At 43.1% G+C, this 17,174-nt stretch overlaps 2 protein-coding genes across 3 annotated transcripts; one reads left to right on the forward strand and one right to left on the reverse strand.

The window, feature by feature from the left end:
- Nucleotides 1-445: 445 nt before the first annotated feature.
- On the forward strand, nt 446-12,791 carry steap3 (STEAP family member 3, metalloreductase). Of its 2 annotated transcripts, none has more exons than XM_020458955.2 (5): nt 446-559; nt 7,506-8,012; nt 9,141-9,668; nt 10,087-10,251; nt 10,463-12,791. In XM_020458955.2, the coding sequence occupies exons 2-5, from the start codon at nt 7,521-7,523 to the stop codon at nt 10,754-10,756; spliced, it is 1,479 nt and encodes a 492-aa protein (XP_020314544.1). In that variant the 5' UTR covers nt 446-559; nt 7,506-7,520; the 3' UTR covers nt 10,757-12,791. The 2 variants fall into 2 exon arrangements, with proteins under 2 accessions (XP_020314544.1, XP_020314553.1); XM_020458964.1 differs by lacking the exon at nt 446-559 and adding an exon at nt 6,868-6,903 and having other exon boundaries at nt 10,463-11,497.
- lg2h2orf76 (linkage group 2 C2orf76 homolog) lies at nt 12,790-16,433 on the reverse strand. Its single transcript, XM_020458988.1, has 5 exons — nt 16,056-16,433; nt 15,225-15,275; nt 14,547-14,584; nt 14,335-14,416; nt 12,790-13,185 (listed from the first exon to the last, which is right to left on the reverse strand). The coding sequence occupies exons 1-5, from the start codon at nt 16,183-16,185 to the stop codon at nt 13,106-13,108; spliced, it is 381 nt and encodes a 126-aa protein (XP_020314577.1). The 5' UTR covers nt 16,186-16,433; the 3' UTR covers nt 12,790-13,105.
- Between the last annotated feature and the right edge of the window lie 741 nt (nt 16,434-17,174).

A 17,174-nucleotide genomic window follows, 5' to 3' on the forward strand; every position in this document is an offset into this window, starting at 1 on the left:
GCACCTCCAACGTTTGGTAAGGCACCTCAGTTTGGTAAGGCACCTCAGCACCTCTCCGACTCTGTCCAAGCACAGTTCAACAGTGACACCTGTCGGGAAAAGTCTAATCTGTTGCCCAGAAATTGTTTTTACTTTCCTGCGTTTAGTAAGTGCGCACAATTGTACAAACCGCATATGTAACAACTTTGTGACATAATATTATTAAATATAAATATAATTTAATATATATATTTTTTAAATAACGAATTATGTGACTGAAAGTCCAATAAAGATACAGCAACCTTTCGTATCATATACCAGTGTGTTTTTACATGGCACATTTTACACAACAGCTAATTTCATAATATACTATGAAACCGCTTAGCTATTATTATCTTCTGTGTATATTATCTGTCTAATCGGATCACAAGGAACTGCATGTTGCACGGGTGTTCTGCACGGCCATAGTTATCTTCCGTACACAGACACAGACCGGCAGAGCGATGTGGGCAGCGTCTTGTTGTAACGAAGTTCGGCATCTGCAAGGCATATGACGGATTCTGCTTCATAAACAACACACGTAAGTGCAATGAATATGCGCCTCGAATAACAAACTATTGGCATAAAATACTTATATTATTCCCTTGTCGTCAGTGGCGATTTTAGAATGGAAATCTTGGTGGGGCACAAAACAACAACATGTGGGTTGCAATTCCAGCAAAGCCACTACACAACCCAAAACAACACTAAACAATACATGAATTGCACTATAATGGTGACAAATGTTTCCCACAAACTGTTAGAGCCTACATACAGCTGTCCCAACAGCAGAGTCCCAACAGCAGAGTCCCAAAACCTCACAACTGCTACACCTGGCTATCAACGGAGCCTTGTCTTGGAGCGAAATAATTAATTCTGTCTCTTTTGCGGCCTTTAAAAAAAACATAACTGATATGTCTGACTTGGTTAATCCTCCTGTTGTGTTCGTTTCATGTTAATTAATTCTGTGTTCCCGGTCGAAATTGCCGCCCAATTATAGCTGTTTATAAATCCATAATAATACATATATGATCACCTAATGTTGTGTTAGATATTTTTATAAACTTAAGTTCTTGTGAACATTACACGTTTACAAGAACATTACAACTTCTATTTGCTATTTATGGCCTGTAGGCCTCATTGACCTGAGCTCATACAACTCGTTTTTGAATAAAAGAAACACATAATGTATGGACTATTTTGACTTTAACAAATTCTCAGATGAAACATATTGTGATATTTATCACAGACTACTTTGTGTCCAAGTTTAACAAGGACTCTCCTCTTCTCCAGTGTCATGATCAAAGATATGATCAAGAGCCTCACATACAGTATATCGTTTGGTCATTGTGTTGCCACAGAATGAATTGTGAGCAAGACCCCCCAAAAAGCTTTATATACAATAGCTGCAAGAAAAGTTCTATACATTGTTGAAACAATGTTGCGATTGCTTGTGAGAATGCCATAGGTGTGTTTCCCTGGGGGAAAGATTCTATTGGGAAAAGGTTCCCCTGGGGGTTGCCATGGAAGCCAAGAAGGGGAGTGTGTGTGCTCAAACACATCCATGTGGGGGCTGGGAGGAGAAGTGTGTCCATCTGATGAATGGGCATGTGCCAGAACTAAATGTTATACACTAATTGTAGTCTCACCCATCTAATGACTGGGAACACCATAGGTGTACAAAGGTTAAATAAAACACCCCGAATTTGATAAATCATCCAAATGTGTTTTGTGTGTTCAGATGCCCTGTGTGGACAAAGTCATGGAACCATATGACAATTAAATTAACTACATTTTTCAGAGAGAGAACTTTAAATCGGTCCAATTAGACTGGAACACAGCAGGAGGGTTAAACAAGTGTGGTTTCTACTGACAATTGATATACAAACTATGGCATAAGTGGACGACAAGCAGAAAAGAGGCAATCTGTCATTTCGATTAAGACATTAATGAGCGAGCTAGGACGGACGTAGTAAATATAACTGTTTGTTCAGCACTTTTGAAATGTACAACAACAGAATTCAGAACATGGGCCATTCTTACAGTGTTCTCCCTGTACACCAAGTCAGAACCATAGGATAAATAAAGGTGGCATGTAAACAATGAAAGCGCTTAGAAGTTTCAATGATTACATTTCTCTTAAACAGGTTATAGGCTACATGTGCACCACCAAGTCAGAACAGTAGGCAAAATTAAGAGGGGAAAATATACCAAATTATTAGGGTGAGGCACATGGGCTACTAAAAGCTTACTACACAACATACACTTAGTATACATATCTCCCTGGCATATTACATCATTTATGCAGCAGCATACAAGACATTAGACTCACCTTGTTGTGCTGTGCTCACTTGAACAGGAAGGTGGCGTGGCGGTCCTTCGTGGGCAAATTTGATCATCAAACTTTGTCATCAATGTCTGGCATTCTCTGGATTTATGGTGCTTTCAAGACAACTGGGAACTCAGGGGAAGAAATGGTAGAATCATAATGACGTCAGTAATGTTCAGGTTGTAGCTCTAGAAAGAGGCCCGAGTTCCGAATGTACAATTCCGAGTTGGATGAAAGTTCAAAACGTTTTTCCCCGAGTTTCCAATTGTCTTAAACTCACAAAAGTCTGATTTTGCAGTTCAGAGTTAACAGTTGTTTTGAGCGCGGCACAAATCATGCTTCATTGACAGCATGGCCAATGTTGAATGTTTATAATTTTAAAACTAGGGAAAGAGCCACTCCACCACACAGCCACTCCACTCAATAGCAGGCTAATGATTGCTTTGTAATAATTGCAGTTAGCCACTGATTCCTTCCAAACCACTCATTGTTGAATTTGAGATTTCCAACATTTCCAATGTTTATGTCCGATGGCCAATGAGCCCCAATACATTTTATCTATAATTTCTCTTCATATGACAAGGATTAAAAATCATTTGCCAGTAGATTGTCGACTTGATTCATTGATTCATGATGATGACGGCTAGCGTTTAATGCCAAAATAACATGCAAAACAGGAAGGGCCCCCTCCCCCCAAAAACATACTAAAATGCAGGGCTCAAAACAGGTGTGACTCTGCTCTGAATGACAAGTCGCCACTGCTTGTCGTGCTGTTTGGCAGTGTTAAATAAATGCATTTCTTACACATAAGTATGTGGACACCTTCAAATAAGTGGATTCGGCTATTTCAGCCACACCCATTGCTGACAGGCGTATAAAATCAAGCACACAGCCATGCAATCTCTATAGACAAACATTGGCAGTAGAATGGCCTTATGGAAGAGCTCCATGACTTTCAACGTGGCACCGTTGTAGGATGCCACCTTTCCAACAAGTCAGTTCGTTGAATTTCTACTCTGCAAGAGCTTCAGTATGACAATGCCCCTGTGCACAAAGCGAGGTCCATACAGAAATGGTTTGTCTAGATCGGTGTGGAAGGAGTTGACTGGCCTGTGTAACAGTATAACTTTAGACCGTCCCCTCGCCCATACCCGGGCGCGAACCAGGGACCCTCTGCACACGTCAACAACAGTCACCCACGAAGCATCGTTACCCATCGCTCCACAAAAGCCGCGGCCCTTGCAGGGCAAGGGGAACCACTACTTCAAGGTCTCAGAGCAAGTGGCGTCACCGACTGAAACGCTATTTAGCGCGCACCACCGCTAACTAGCTAGCTATTTCACATCCGTTACACCTGCACAGAGCCCTGACCTCAACCCCATCAAAAACCTTTGGAATGAATTGGAACGCCGACTGAGCCAGAACTAATCGCCCAACATCAGTGCCCAACCTCACTAATGCTCTTTTGGCTGAATGGAATAAAGTCCCCGCAGCAGTGTTGCAACATATAATGGAAAGCCTTCCCAGAAGAGTGGAGGCTGTTATAGCAGCAAAGGGGAGACCAACTCCATATTAATGGTCATGATTTTGGAATGAGATGTTTGACAATCAGGTGTCCACATAGTTTTGGCCTCAGTCTATAAAAAAGTGGTCAGATGAAGCAGATGCTAAACTACAGGACTGTTTTGCTAGCACAGACTGGAACATGTTCCGGGACTCTTCCGATGGCATTGAGGAGTACATCACATCAGTTAACCAGAAGCCATGGATTACAGGCAACATTCGCACTGAGCTAAAGGGTAGAGCTGCCGCCTTCAAGGTGCGGGAAGCCCCGGAAGCTTACAAGAAATCCTGCGAAGAACCATCAAACAGGCAAAGCATCAATACGGGACTAAGATTGAATCATACTACACCGGCTCCAACGCTCGTCTTATGTGGCAGGGCTTGCAAACTATTAAAGACTACAAAGAGAAGCACAGCCGCGAGCTGACCAGTGACACGAGCCAAATCACTTCTTTGCTCGCTTTGAGGCAAGCAACCCTGAGGCATGCATGAGAGTATCAGCTGTAGCACTCACATCCGTAGCCATGAAGTGCTTTGAAAGGTTGGTAATGGCTCACATCAACACCATTATCCCAGAAACCCTAGACCCACTCCCATTTGCACACCGCCCAAACAGATCCACAGATGATACAATCTCTATTGCACTCCACACTGCCCTTTCCCACCTGGACAAAAGGAACACTTATGTGAGAATGCTATTCATTGATTACAGCTCAGTGTTCAACACCATAGTACCCTCAAAGCTCATTACTAAGCTAAGGATCCTGGGACTAAACACCTCCCTCTGCAACTGGATCCTGGACATCCTGACAGGCCTCCCCCAGGTGGTGAGGGTAGGTAGCAACACATCTGCCACACTGATCCTCAACACTGGAGCTCCCCAGGGGTGCGTGCTCAGTCCCCTCCTGTACTCCCTGTTCACCCACAACTGCATGTCCAGGCACGACTCCAACACCATCATTAAGTTTGCAGACGACACAACAGTGGTAGGCCTGATCACCGACAACTACGAGACAGCCTATAGAGAGGAGGTCAGAGACCTGGCCAGGTGGTGCCAGAATAGCAACCTATCCCTCAACGTAACCAAGACTAAGGAGATGATTGCGGACTACAGAAAAAGGAGGACCGAGCACGCCCCCATTCTCATCGACGGGGCTGTAGTGGAGCAGGTCGGGAGCTTCAAGTTCCTTGGTGTCCACATAAACTAGAATGGTCCAAACAAACCAAGACAGTCGTGAAGAGGGCACGACAACGCCTATTCCCCCTCAGGAAACTAAAAAGATTTGGCATGGGTCCTGAGATCCTCAAAAGGTTCTACAGCTGCAACATCGAGAGCATGGTTGCTGGTTGCATCACTGCCTGGTACGGCAATTGCTCGGCCTCCAACCGCAAGGCACTACAGAGGGTAGTGCGTACGGCCCAGTACATCACTGGGGCTAAGCTGCCTGCCATCCAGGACCTCTACACCAGGCGGTGTCAGAGGAAGGCCCTAAAAATTGTCAAAGAACCCAGCCACCTCAGTCATAGACTGTTCTCTCTTCTACCGCATGGCAAGCGGTACCGAAGTGTCAAGTCTAGGACAAAAAGGCTTCTCAACAGTTATTACCCCAAAGCCATAAGACTCCTGAACAGGTAATCAAATGGCTACCTGGACTATTTACATTGTGTGCCCCTCCCCCCACCCCTCTACTTAAACTGCTGCTACTCTCTGTTTATCATATATGCATAGTCACTTTAACTATATGTTCATGTACATACTACCTCAATTGGGCCGACCAACCAGTGCTCCCGCACATTGGCTAACTGGGCTATCTGCATTGTGTCCCACCCACCAACCCCTCTATTACGCTACTGCTACTCTCTGTTCATCATATATGCATAGTCACTTAAACCATATCTACATGTACATACTACCTCAATCAGCCTGACTAACCGGTGTCTGTATGGAGCCTCGCTACATTTATAGCCTTGCTACTTTTATAGCCTCGCTACTGTATATAGCCTGTCTTTTTACTGTTGTTTTATTTCTTTACCTACCTACCTATTGTTCACCTAATACCTTTTTTGCACTATTGGTTAGAGCCTGTAAGTAAGCATTTCACTGTTGCATACACCTGTTGTATTCGGCGCACGTGACATAAACTTTGATTTGATGTTGTGTAGTTAGCAGAGGACACTACATCATTTGATATTTGGACAGGGAAAAGGGCATGTGATATTTGAATGGTTGCATGATGAAAATGTAAGGCCATTCCAGAATTTAGTGGCAGTATTACAGCAGAGATGTAGGCTACAAGTAGTACTCATATATTCAATTTGTCAAATCAAATATTATTTGTCACATACACATGGTTAGCAGATGTTAATGCGAGTGTAATGAGCATAATGTGAAATGCTCCAAGAATGATATGGCTATTTCATGTGGATATGGCTCTTGTTTGCATTATAGTGCCATAGTTGAACTTAATATAGTTACTATGAATATATGAATATATGAAAAAACTATGTAATTACAATGTGTAGTATTAATAGTATGTAATAACAGCCTCAGCCCCCCTATCCCCCTATCCACATCGATGGAACAGTAGTGGAGAGGGTAGTAAGTTTTAAGTTCCTCGGCATACACATCACAGACAAACTGAATTGGTCCACTCACACAGACAGCATCGTGAAGAAGGCGCAGCAGCGCCTCTTCAACCTCAGGAGGCTGAAGAAATTCGGCTTGTCACCAAAAGCACTCACAAACTTCTACAGATGCACAATCGAGAGCATCCTGGCGGGCTGTATCACCGCCTGGTACGGCAACTGCTCCGCCCACAACCGTAAGGCTCTCCAGAGGGTAGTGAGGTCTGCACAACGCATCACCGGGGGCAAACTACCTGCCCTCCAGGACACCTACACCACCCGATGTTACAGGAAGGCCATAAAGATCATCAAGGACAACCACCACCCGAGGCACTGCCTGTTCACCCCGCTATCATCCAGAAGGCGAGGTCAGTACAGGTGCATCAAAGCTGGGACCGAGAGACTGAAAAACAGCTTCTATCTCAAGGCCATCAGACTGTTAAACAGCCACCACTAACATTGAGTGGCTGCTGCCAACACACTGACTCAACTCCAGCCACTTTAATAATGGGAATTGATGGGAAATGTAAAATATATCACTAGCCACTTTAAACAATGCTACCTAATATAATGTTTACATACCCTTCATTATTCATCTCATATGTATACGTATATACTGTACTCTATATCATCTACTGCATCCTTATGTAATACATGTATCACTAGCCACTTTAACTATGCCACTTTGTTTACATACTCATCTCATATGTATATACTGTACTCGATACCATCTACTGTATCTTGCCTATGCTGCTCTGTACCATCACTCATTCATATATCTTTATGTACATATTCTTTATCCCCTTACACTGTGTATAAGACAGTAGTTTTTTTGTTGTTGTTGTTAGTTAGATTACTTGTTGGATTATTACTGCATTGTCGGAACTAGAAGCACAAGCATTTCGCTACACTCGCATTAACATCTGCCAACCATGTGTATGTGACAAATAACATTTGATTTGATTTCAAGCTCTACAGGTCCAACATGCCTCTTGGCGACATGAGGACACCCCTGCTGTCCAACTCATTTGACACCCCAGAGGAATCCCTGCCCTGTGACCCGGGAAACCCCACAGTGGGCATCCTAGGCTCAGGTGATTACTCCCGCTCCCTGGCTGTGCGATTAGTTGCCTGTGGTTATAGGGTAGTGGTCGGCAGCCGTGACCCAAAGCATATAGCCACCGGACAGTTTCCTGATGGGGTTCGGCTTCTCACACAGCGGGAGGCGATGGTTAGCACAGAGAAAGTTGTCTTTGCTGCTCTCTACCCTGAACACTACCACACCCTGGTGGGGTTGAGGGATGTGCTGGCTGGGAAGGTGCTGGTGGATGTGAGCAATGCCACCAAGCTTAACAGTGGAGAGCCGTCTAACGCTGAGAGGCTGGCAGAGCTGTTCCCAGAGAGCAGAGTGGTGAAGGGCTTCAATGTGGTCTCAGCCTGGGCCCTACAGACTGGAGCTCATGACGGCAGCAGGCAGGTAAGAGAGAAATCATGTATATACTGTACATACAACTCCACACATTGTATACAGTGGCAATAAAAAGTATGTGAACCCTTTGGAATTACCTGGATTTCTGCATAAATTGGTCATCACATTTGATCTGACCTTCATCTAAGTCACAACAATAGACAAACATAGTGTGCTTAAACCAATAACACACAAACTATTGTATTTTTCTTGTCTATATTGAATACATATTTTAAACATTCACAGTGTAGGTTGGAAAAAGTATGTGAACCCCTAAACTAATGACTTTTCCAAAAGCTAATTGGAGTCAGGAGTCAGCTAACCTGGAGTCCAACCAATGAGACGAGATTGGAGATGTTGTTAGAGCTGCCTTGCCCTATAAAAAACACTCACAAAAAGCATTGCCTGATTGCTATTCACAAGAAGCATTGCCTGATGTGAACCATGCCTCGAAGAAAACAGATCTCAGAAGACTTGCTGTTCATCAAAGCCTTGATGTTCATCAGTCCACGGTAAGAGAAATTGTCTGTAAATGGAGAAAGCTCAGCACTGTAGCTACTCTCCCTAGGAATGGCTGTCCTGCACAGATGACTGCAAGAGCACAGCGCAGAATTCTCAATGAGGTTAAAAATTATCCTAGAGTGTCAGCTAAAGACTTACAGAAATCTCTGGAACATGCTAACATTTCTGTTGACGAGTCTACAATATGTAAAACACTAAACAAGAATGGTGTTCATGGGAGGTCACTACGGAAGAAGTCACTGCTGTCCAAAAAACCCATTGCTGCACATCTGAAGTTTGCAAAAGAACACCTGGATGTTCCAGTGAGCTACTTGCAAAATATTCTGTGGATAGATTAAACTACAGTTGAGTTGTTTGGAAGGAACACACAATACTATATGTGGAGAAAAAAAGGCAGAGCACACCAACATCAAAACTCATCCCAACTGTAAAGTACGGTGAAGGGAGCATCATGGTTTGGAGCTGCTTTGCTGCCTGAGGGCCTGGAGAGCTTGATATCATCAACGGAAAAATGAATTCCCAAGTTTATCAAGACTTAGCACACCGACAGGCACTCACCCACACAATGTGAGCCTCAATTTCTCCTAATCAGTCCTCTCCCCCTGCCCCTCCCAGGTCCTGATCAGCAGTGACTGTCCTGAGGCCAAGAGAACTGTGATCCAGCTGGCTCACTGTATGAGTTTCCTGGCGGTGGACATGGGAGGCCTTGCTAGCTCTAGGCACGTTGAGGACGCCCCCTTGCGCCTCTTCCCATCCTGGGGCGGCCCCCTAATGGTCACCTTCCTCCTCATCCTTTTCTTCTACGGCTACAACTTCCTGCGTGGTGTTCTCATGCCCTATCTTTCCCGGGGGCAAAACAACTTCTACCAGCTACCCCTGGAAACGGTGAACGAGACGCTGCCAGCAGTGGCCCTGGTGATCCTGGCGCTGGTCTACCTCCCGGGACTGTGGGCTGCAGCACTGCAGCTGGTCCGGGGAACAAAGTACAGCCACTTCCCCGGCTGGCTGGACCACTGGATGGGGAGACGCAAACAGCTAGGCCTGCTGAGCTTCCTATGTGCCGGGCTGCATGCGGTCTACAGTATGTGTCTGACCCTGCGCAAGGCTTCCCAATACAGGCTGCTGGATGCAGCGTACAGACAGGTGAGTGGTTGGAGTCAGTTGAACAGGTTGAATTCATAGCTAGTTGAACATCTATAATCCATCAGTAGGGGACTATCCAAATAAAATGTTACCAACCGTGGTTGGTGATGTCACTGCTGTGGAGCAGTAGGCCGGGGCTGCATTTTGAACTCTCTGAGTGTGAACTAGACGTGACAGAGTGTGGCTGAGGCCTAATTAACAGACTGACTCCGTTAAGAGCTGCTTCTTGGGGGCAGGATGCTCTCACGCATCCAGCTCTCCCATAGAGCGTTGTTCACAAGTGGGAGAAGGCAGTGCGCGCTCATTAGTTGATCCACAGATTAAGTGTTCCTCTCTCACTTTTCTCACAGTCTCCCAGTGTTTTAATGCATCAGCGAATCATTTGGTTTTCCACTAACCGGTCTTTGTGCCCCTTCAGGTGAATGCGGGAGTGGAGCATTCCTGGGAGGAGCCTCAGGTGTGGAGATCAGACTTTTATCTGTCCTCTGGCATTCTGGGACTTGGTGTTCTGACTCTTCTGGCCATCACATCTCTACCCTCGGTGGGTAACGCTCTCAGTTGGAGAGAGTTCACTTTTGTACAGGTGAGTAGCTAACAGCACGATACTTGACACTTTTGTACAGGTGAGTAGCTAACAGCACGATACTTGACACATTTGTACAGGTGAGTAGCTAACAGCACGATACTTGACACTTTTCTCCAGGTGAGTAGCTAAGAGCACGATACTTGACACTTTTGTATGCACCCGTAGTTTATTGCAACATTTTGAGCGGTTTTCTGTCATCTGTCTCCAGTCAGGGTTGGGGTACGCTGCCTTGACTCTCTCCATCATGCACACCCTCTTCTTCAGCTGGGACTTTGCTTTCTTCTCATTTGCTTACCCTTACTACATGCCCCCCACATACCTGCTGGCACTGATCCTGCCCTGTCTGGTCCTGGTGGGTCGGCTCTTCCTGGCACTGCCCTGCCTGGCGTTCAGACTGGCAAAGATACGTCGAGGCTGGGAGAGTCCATGCCACCACCCTCCTCAGACCCAAGAGGACACAGCCAATGGTGTGCTGCCCAGGGACTTAAGTGGTGATGTGTGACGGTCCAATCAAGTAGAGACTCAGTGCAAATCCATTTTCTAGCTCTGATGAAAGGGATGGTTCGTTGTACATATTTTGTCTGACACACACTATGGCACTTTTTAATGCAACTTCATTTTAAAATCCAAATAAGAAACAAACTCAAGAAAAGTGTTACTATTTTTCTAGAAACTGAAATACTGAAAGGTTACCTCACAAGTCCAATATACAACTACCTTCTATTATGATAAATGATGTACGCGCTTTGTTTAACTGGGTTAAGAAACATGAACAGGAATATGTATCACTTTCACTGAGTATCATAGCAAGACATTTCATATTTGACTAGACCTCTAAGCTTCTCTTGGGTAAAGTGAAGAAGGATGTGACCACTTTCTGGTCAATTTCAGCATGTTCAAATCTCCAAACCCACTATTTGACAAGATTTACCAACCAGAAGTGCCTGAATTGAGCCTCAACTGAGAAGCTGCACTTGACCCTGAAATAGGAAAAAATATTATAGACAGAAGTCTGTATAAGGATTAGTGTTAAAAGACCTAGTTAATACAGTCCGTCTTTGTTGTTCAGCTGTGTGTTACTGCGCTTTCGCTTCCAGACAGACAGTCTGTGTGCAGTGTTGTGGAATATCTTGAGTCAAATATTTGCACAGATACCGGAACTTGTGAATTCAATTTAGACTTTATTACAAATGTAACAGAGTTGAGCCTTTCCATGGAAAATACTAAATTCTCTAATCACAGAGTTCTGACTTGATAGTTTTTCCCGTCTTCACATTGCACATATAGTCACTCCTTGTATGTACATGAACAACTCCTATTGGCCTTATAGTTCTCCCATCTGGGCATTACGTATAGAATCCCCTCCCTCTATACGAAAATAACTCCTCTTGACATTTCTCCACCATTATCTTTCCATCTCAGTTCTTGCTTGTTAACGCCCACATCTGACAGCTGAATAGGTTATAATGGTAGCAGGCCCTGTTCATTTTTGTTCCATTCGTTATATAGCCACTCTGTCTTAGCACTTCAAAGTGGACAGTCTAAACACTGCCTACTAATATTGGAGTCATGAGTTTTGCTACCACAGCAGCTCCATTCCTAACAACACCATTATGTAAGGAGACTGGACACATCAGTCACAAAACACACAACTACTGTCAACCTGGGAAATGAACAATTAACTGAAGGAAAGTGTCTTCAGCGCACACATAAGGTGCGATATACACTCACCAGCCAGTTTATTAGGTACACCACCCAGTTTATGAAAATGGAGACGGCATTGAGCCAGTCAGTTACAGTTCGATTGAATGTTAAAATGGGCAAAACGAGTAACCTAAGCAACTGAGTGTGGTATGATCGTCTGGGCCAGGTGCGCCGGATCCAATATCTCAAAAACAGCCTCACTCCTGGGATTTTCACATACGACAATGTCTAGGGTTTACTGAGAATGATGCGACAAACCAAACATACCCAGTCAGCGGCATTCCTGTGGGCGAAAACAGCTCGTTGATGAGAGGTCGAAGGAAAATGTCAAGAATCGTGCACAGGCAGACCAAAAACAGACAAATAACTGCGCAGTACAAGTGGTGTGCAGAAAGGTATCGTGGAAAGCACAATTCGTCGATCCTTGTCCATACTGGGTTCCACTCCGATCAGCTAAAAATAAGATGCTCCATTGGGCACGCAATCACCAACAATGGACAATTGAGTGGAAAAACATCACCTGTCCTGACAAATCCCGGTTCCTGTGGAGTCAGAACTTGGCATGAAGCAGCAGGAGTCTATGGACCCATCTTGCCTGGTACAGTGTATAGCTGTGATAAAGGGCCTTTTTGTGATTCATTTGTGTGTGTGTGTGTGATGCAGTACCGTATTTACTTGTAAAAACTAGAATGAGCAAAGCCAGTGGTTTCTCCTTGGGTAAGAATACATTTCTTTTTTCTATTGAATATTAAAGCTTATGTGCCATATTTGGACCCATCTCAGCAAGGGGAAAATACTTCACTGTACTTATGCAATAAAGCTTTTTAGATGAATAATTTCAAAGCAGTGATTTAATTTGGAATCATGTTTACAGTAATAAAACAGGTCTTACAGGAAACTAATAAGTACAAAGAAAATCCATGTACAACCATAATCATATTCAACACCACCAAATAAATGGAAAGTGCATTTCAGTGGAGATGTATAAAAGAGGCAAAAACATGTTTTTTATATATATATGGTATGTTAAATTAAAAGACTTAGGTCTGAAGGCACATGTCACCCCCCCCAATCTTCCATCCATGTGTATCCTCCATGTCAGATCAGAATCCCCTCTTCCGTGGGGGATGAAGGCCAGTAAACACCCTTACCACCAGGCTGGTTGGGGGTTGGCTTTAAAGAGCTTATAATCCTCTTTCCTGAAGAAGGCCAATTCTGTTTCATTTGCTGAAACAAAAAAACAGGAATAAAATAAGACCCTTCACTTTGACAATATTTAATTACCAGGATGTTGCCTGAATGCAGTTCCAACTCATAAAATACACAAACGGTCTGAATACTTATGTAAATAAGGTATCTTTTTTATTTTTAAAACACTTGCAAAAAAAATAAGTCAAGGGGTCTGAATACTTTCCGAATACACATACAGTACCAGTCAAAAGTTTGGACACCTACTCATTCCAGGGTTTTACTATATTTTGAATAATAGTGAAGACATCAAAACTATGAGATAACACATGGAATCATGTAACCAAACAACAACAAAAAATTGTTAAAATATATTTGGATTTGTTTATTTGAGATTCTTCAAAGTAGCCACCCTTTGCCTTTGACAGCTTTGCATTCTCTCAACCAGCTTCATGAGGGAAGGGGACTATTCCTAGAGCTCCCCGCCCAGCCAAGCTGAGCAATTGGGGGAGAAGGGCCTTGGTTAGAGAGGTGACCAAGAACACGATGGTCACTGACAGAGCTATAGTTCCTCTGTGGATAATCTTGTTTCTCATGGTCTAAGAGTCCTTCAGGTGCCTTTTGGCAAACTCCAAGCAGGCTGTCATGTGCCTTTTACTGAGGAGTGGCTTCAGTCTTGCCACTCTACCATAAAGATCTGATTGGTGGAGTGCTGCAGAGACGGTTGTCCTTCTGGAAGGTTCTTATACCTCCACAGAGGAACTCTGGAGCTCAGTCAGAGTGACCATGGGGTTCTTGGTCACCTCCCTAACCAAGGCCCTTCTCCCCCGATTGCTCAGTTTGGCCGGGCGGCGAGCTCTAGGAATAGTCTTGGTGGTTCCAAACTGCTGCAGAAATGTTTTGGTACCCTTCCTCAGTTCTGTGCCTCGACACAAACTTGTCTCAGAGCTCTAAGGACAATTGCTTCAACCTCATGGCTCAGATTTTATTTGTATTATTCCATTTTAGAATAAGGCTGTAATATAACAAAATATGGAAATAGTCAAGGGGTCTGAATCATTTCCAACGGCACTGTATAGTCTTTTTATAATGTAGATGTATAGCGGTTTCCCCCAGGAAGACCCCATCTAACACACACCCCCCCCCCCCGTAACTCTTCTCCTGTGTACAAAAACAAGATGACTATACCAATGCCCGCATCTCTTAGGGTTAGTCCATCTTGCAGAATAAGCTTGTCATCATCCTCCAAACTCATCACCAACTCATTTGTCTGCAAACAGGACATTTATCATTTTGATTGGCTTAGTAAAACACAATTATTTAGAATAGACAATGGGAGAGATTCAACAGGCTTATTGATATAACTACTGAGTGTATATGTCAGGTGTCAAGGAGGATACCTTTGCTCCATGTGCCTGGTGGATGATCTTCATTGTGTCTTCAAATGATACATTATGTAGAAGTTAAGACATATCAATATACTGCATGTATATCAAGAATGCATGCCAAATGGGTCCAACAATGTTTAGTGAAGGATAACCTTGAAATGTTGCGGGCATCATTCTCAGAACATAATTGACTCCTAAACCCTACCATCAATATTAAATGTCTATGGCACAGGTGTCAAACTCTTTCCACAGAGGGCTGAGTGTCTGCAGGTTTTCACTCCTCCCTTGATTGATGCATTAAGGTCACTGGAACTCTCCACACCTGGTTGTCTCTGGCTTAATTGAAAGGAAAAACCTGCAGACACCAGCCTCTCCATGGAATGAGTTTGACACCCCTGGTCTAGGGGCAGCACCATACGGGGCAATGCCAATGGTAGGGTAGCCGATAACTCAAAGACGTCACAAAATTAAGTTATAAAAAATTGATTTCAGCACCCAAAGAATAGCCAGCAATTACAAATGACATTGTTCTTTGTAATTGCGTGCTATTCTTTTGATGCTGAAATAACTAATTTTTTAAATAAAAAACGTAATTGTATGTAACGTCGGAGCTCCAGTCTGCCCACACTAATCATAGCTATTTGGAAGTGAGTAGCAGAAGCCACTACTAAAAATGCAGCCATAACTTACCGTAGCCAAAATTCTTGAATGGGGGCGGTAAACCGGCTCTTATGCTAACTTCTAAAAGGGACAAATCAACATGTATGGAATCAGAAATGCAGATGATGGAATGTTGAGTAATAGTTTTCATAATGTTGGGCGTTCACTCACGGCAATTCGGGGCAATTCAAGAGGGTGGTAGAGATTGGCTCTCGAAATGAATGTAAACGCAATTTTCTTTGCCCTATGTCATTATAAATGACAACTAATCAGACTTTTCTACAATATAACTTTAATATACTTGTACTTGATAGTTTTGAAATAAGAACGTTAATTTGCTGTAACCATTGCTAGTTTAGACTGCATCGCTCTTGGATGCATCTCATATTTGGTGTTGTGATCCTTGACTTTCATTGCCTGTAACCGCAATCAATCTACGTTGAGAGGAGCCGCTTCTATGGCATTTTAATTGGAAATAACACACATATACACAATACACACACATCATTTTAATAGCGGATTTCATTTAGAAAAATGCCATGTTTTCAGTCACTAGCCGGTCAGTTGAGGTTCGAAGTTAGCCGCGGAGCAGCGCCACAGAGTTATATTGAGCAGTTACCACTTTTTGATCATGCATCTAATGACATTCCATTCACTCTAAACATACTAAATTCTCAGAGTAAATCGTCTGTAACTTTTGAACCATATATGGTAGAGACATGGTGTTTGGCCTATTATTTTTCTGACTGAATGTTCTAGTGCATTCACATATTTATATAAACCTTGAATTAATTAATAATGTTATGGGTGAACACCCTACATAATGTTTAGCTAGCTACCAAAAAGATAAATCATACTTACCATTTTTCACAAACTGGATAAATTCCTGGACCGTTTGATCTAAATTCACGCCACTAAATACAACTGGCTTGAAATTTCGGTGCTCAAAAGACCTTACCAAGCGAACAGTTAGGACTGCCTCGCTTGACATACTGTAGCTGGCAAGCTAACGTTAGGTGACTGTTTACTTCTAGCTAGCAAATGTATCTTTACAGTGAAATGTCGACACTGCACTCCTTTAAGCATATATTGATGCTCATACTAATTTAGAACCCGAGCCGAACCTTTATTGCTAGATACTGGTAAAGATTTGTCTGTTCTTAATAAAGTTTCAACAAATAAACACGCGCTTCCGGGATGACGGCCCTTCCGCAAGAGAAGAGCAAACGAATTTGTGCTCAAAATGCTCAGACTCGATGTGTTGATATGTCTATAATTTCAATATATATATTTATTTACATAACCTCTGATTAAAGCTACGGTTGTGTAAAATACTTAAATATGTTCTTGATAAATATGAATACATATTTTACTTGCCAGTAAATCGTTTGTCTATGTTTTGTGTCATACTATTCAAATAGTTAAAAGATCTGAATATACTTAGTTTTCTTTATGTCCACTCTATTATAGGGACCCGAAGGACTACTTAAATCGTCTGTAAATTGGATACAATGCTTTTCCGTTAATGCAGTTAATTATATTTTACTTCTTGTGAAAACTTTATACAAAAAGTACATCTTCATCTGGTACTTATTAAGAGCAACCACATGGTGTGTACGACATCATCCTAAACCTGCAGCTGCTAGGTTACTTTCCTGGCCAACCTGACAACAACAATTCATCCCTGGTTTATCTAACGTTCCCTCGTGACTGTTATGAGACTCAATAGATAAGGAATGTTCAAATGCTATGGCAGCACCTGCTTGCCAAAAGCACATGATATGGCATATGATATAAGGCTGCCTGAGGGGGAAAGGGAAATAATGGGGAGGAGTAGATCCAAAAATATATCTGCTTGGCTTTGATAGCGGGAAATACAGGGACAAAGGGCATACCAGTTTGTAATATAGGCCAACGTGGCAGACACCATAGTAGAGATAAATATTTAATTATGTGGCAGACACACACATCCCCATGCCC

This window comes from Oncorhynchus kisutch, linkage group LG2 (assembly GCF_002021735.2).
Source record: "Oncorhynchus kisutch isolate 150728-3 linkage group LG2, Okis_V2, whole genome shotgun sequence".
NCBI classification, from domain to species: Eukaryota; Metazoa; Chordata; class Actinopteri; order Salmoniformes; family Salmonidae; genus Oncorhynchus; species Oncorhynchus kisutch.

What these genes read in the sequence shown, in the direction of transcription:
- steap3 (XM_020458955.2), top strand. Translation starts at nt 7,521, where the DNA reads ATGCCTCTTGGCGACATGAGGACACCCCTGCTGTCCAACTCATTTGAC. An exon ending in TGGATGCAGCGTACAGACAG is followed by an intron (nt 9,669 to 10,086) that starts GTGAGTGGTTGG and finishes GTGCCCCTTCAG; the next exon opens with GTGAATGCGGGAGTGGAGCA. An exon ending in GAGAGTTCACTTTTGTACAG is followed by an intron (nt 10,252 to 10,462) that starts GTGAGTAGCTAA and finishes ATCTGTCTCCAG; the next exon opens with TCAGGGTTGGGGTACGCTGC.
- lg2h2orf76 (XM_020458988.1), bottom strand. Translation starts at nt 16,185, where the DNA reads ATGTCAAGCGAGGCAGTCCTAACTGTTCGCTTGGTAAGGTCTTTTGAG. An exon ending in ATTCAAGAATTTTGGCTACG is followed by an intron (nt 14,585 to 15,224) that starts GTAAGTTATGGC and finishes TATCATTTGAAG; the next exon opens with ACACAATGAAGATCATCCAC. An exon ending in CCTAAGAGATGCGGGCATTG is followed by an intron (nt 13,186 to 14,334) that starts GTATAGTCATCT and finishes TTTTTGTTTCAG; the next exon opens with CAAATGAAACAGAATTGGCC.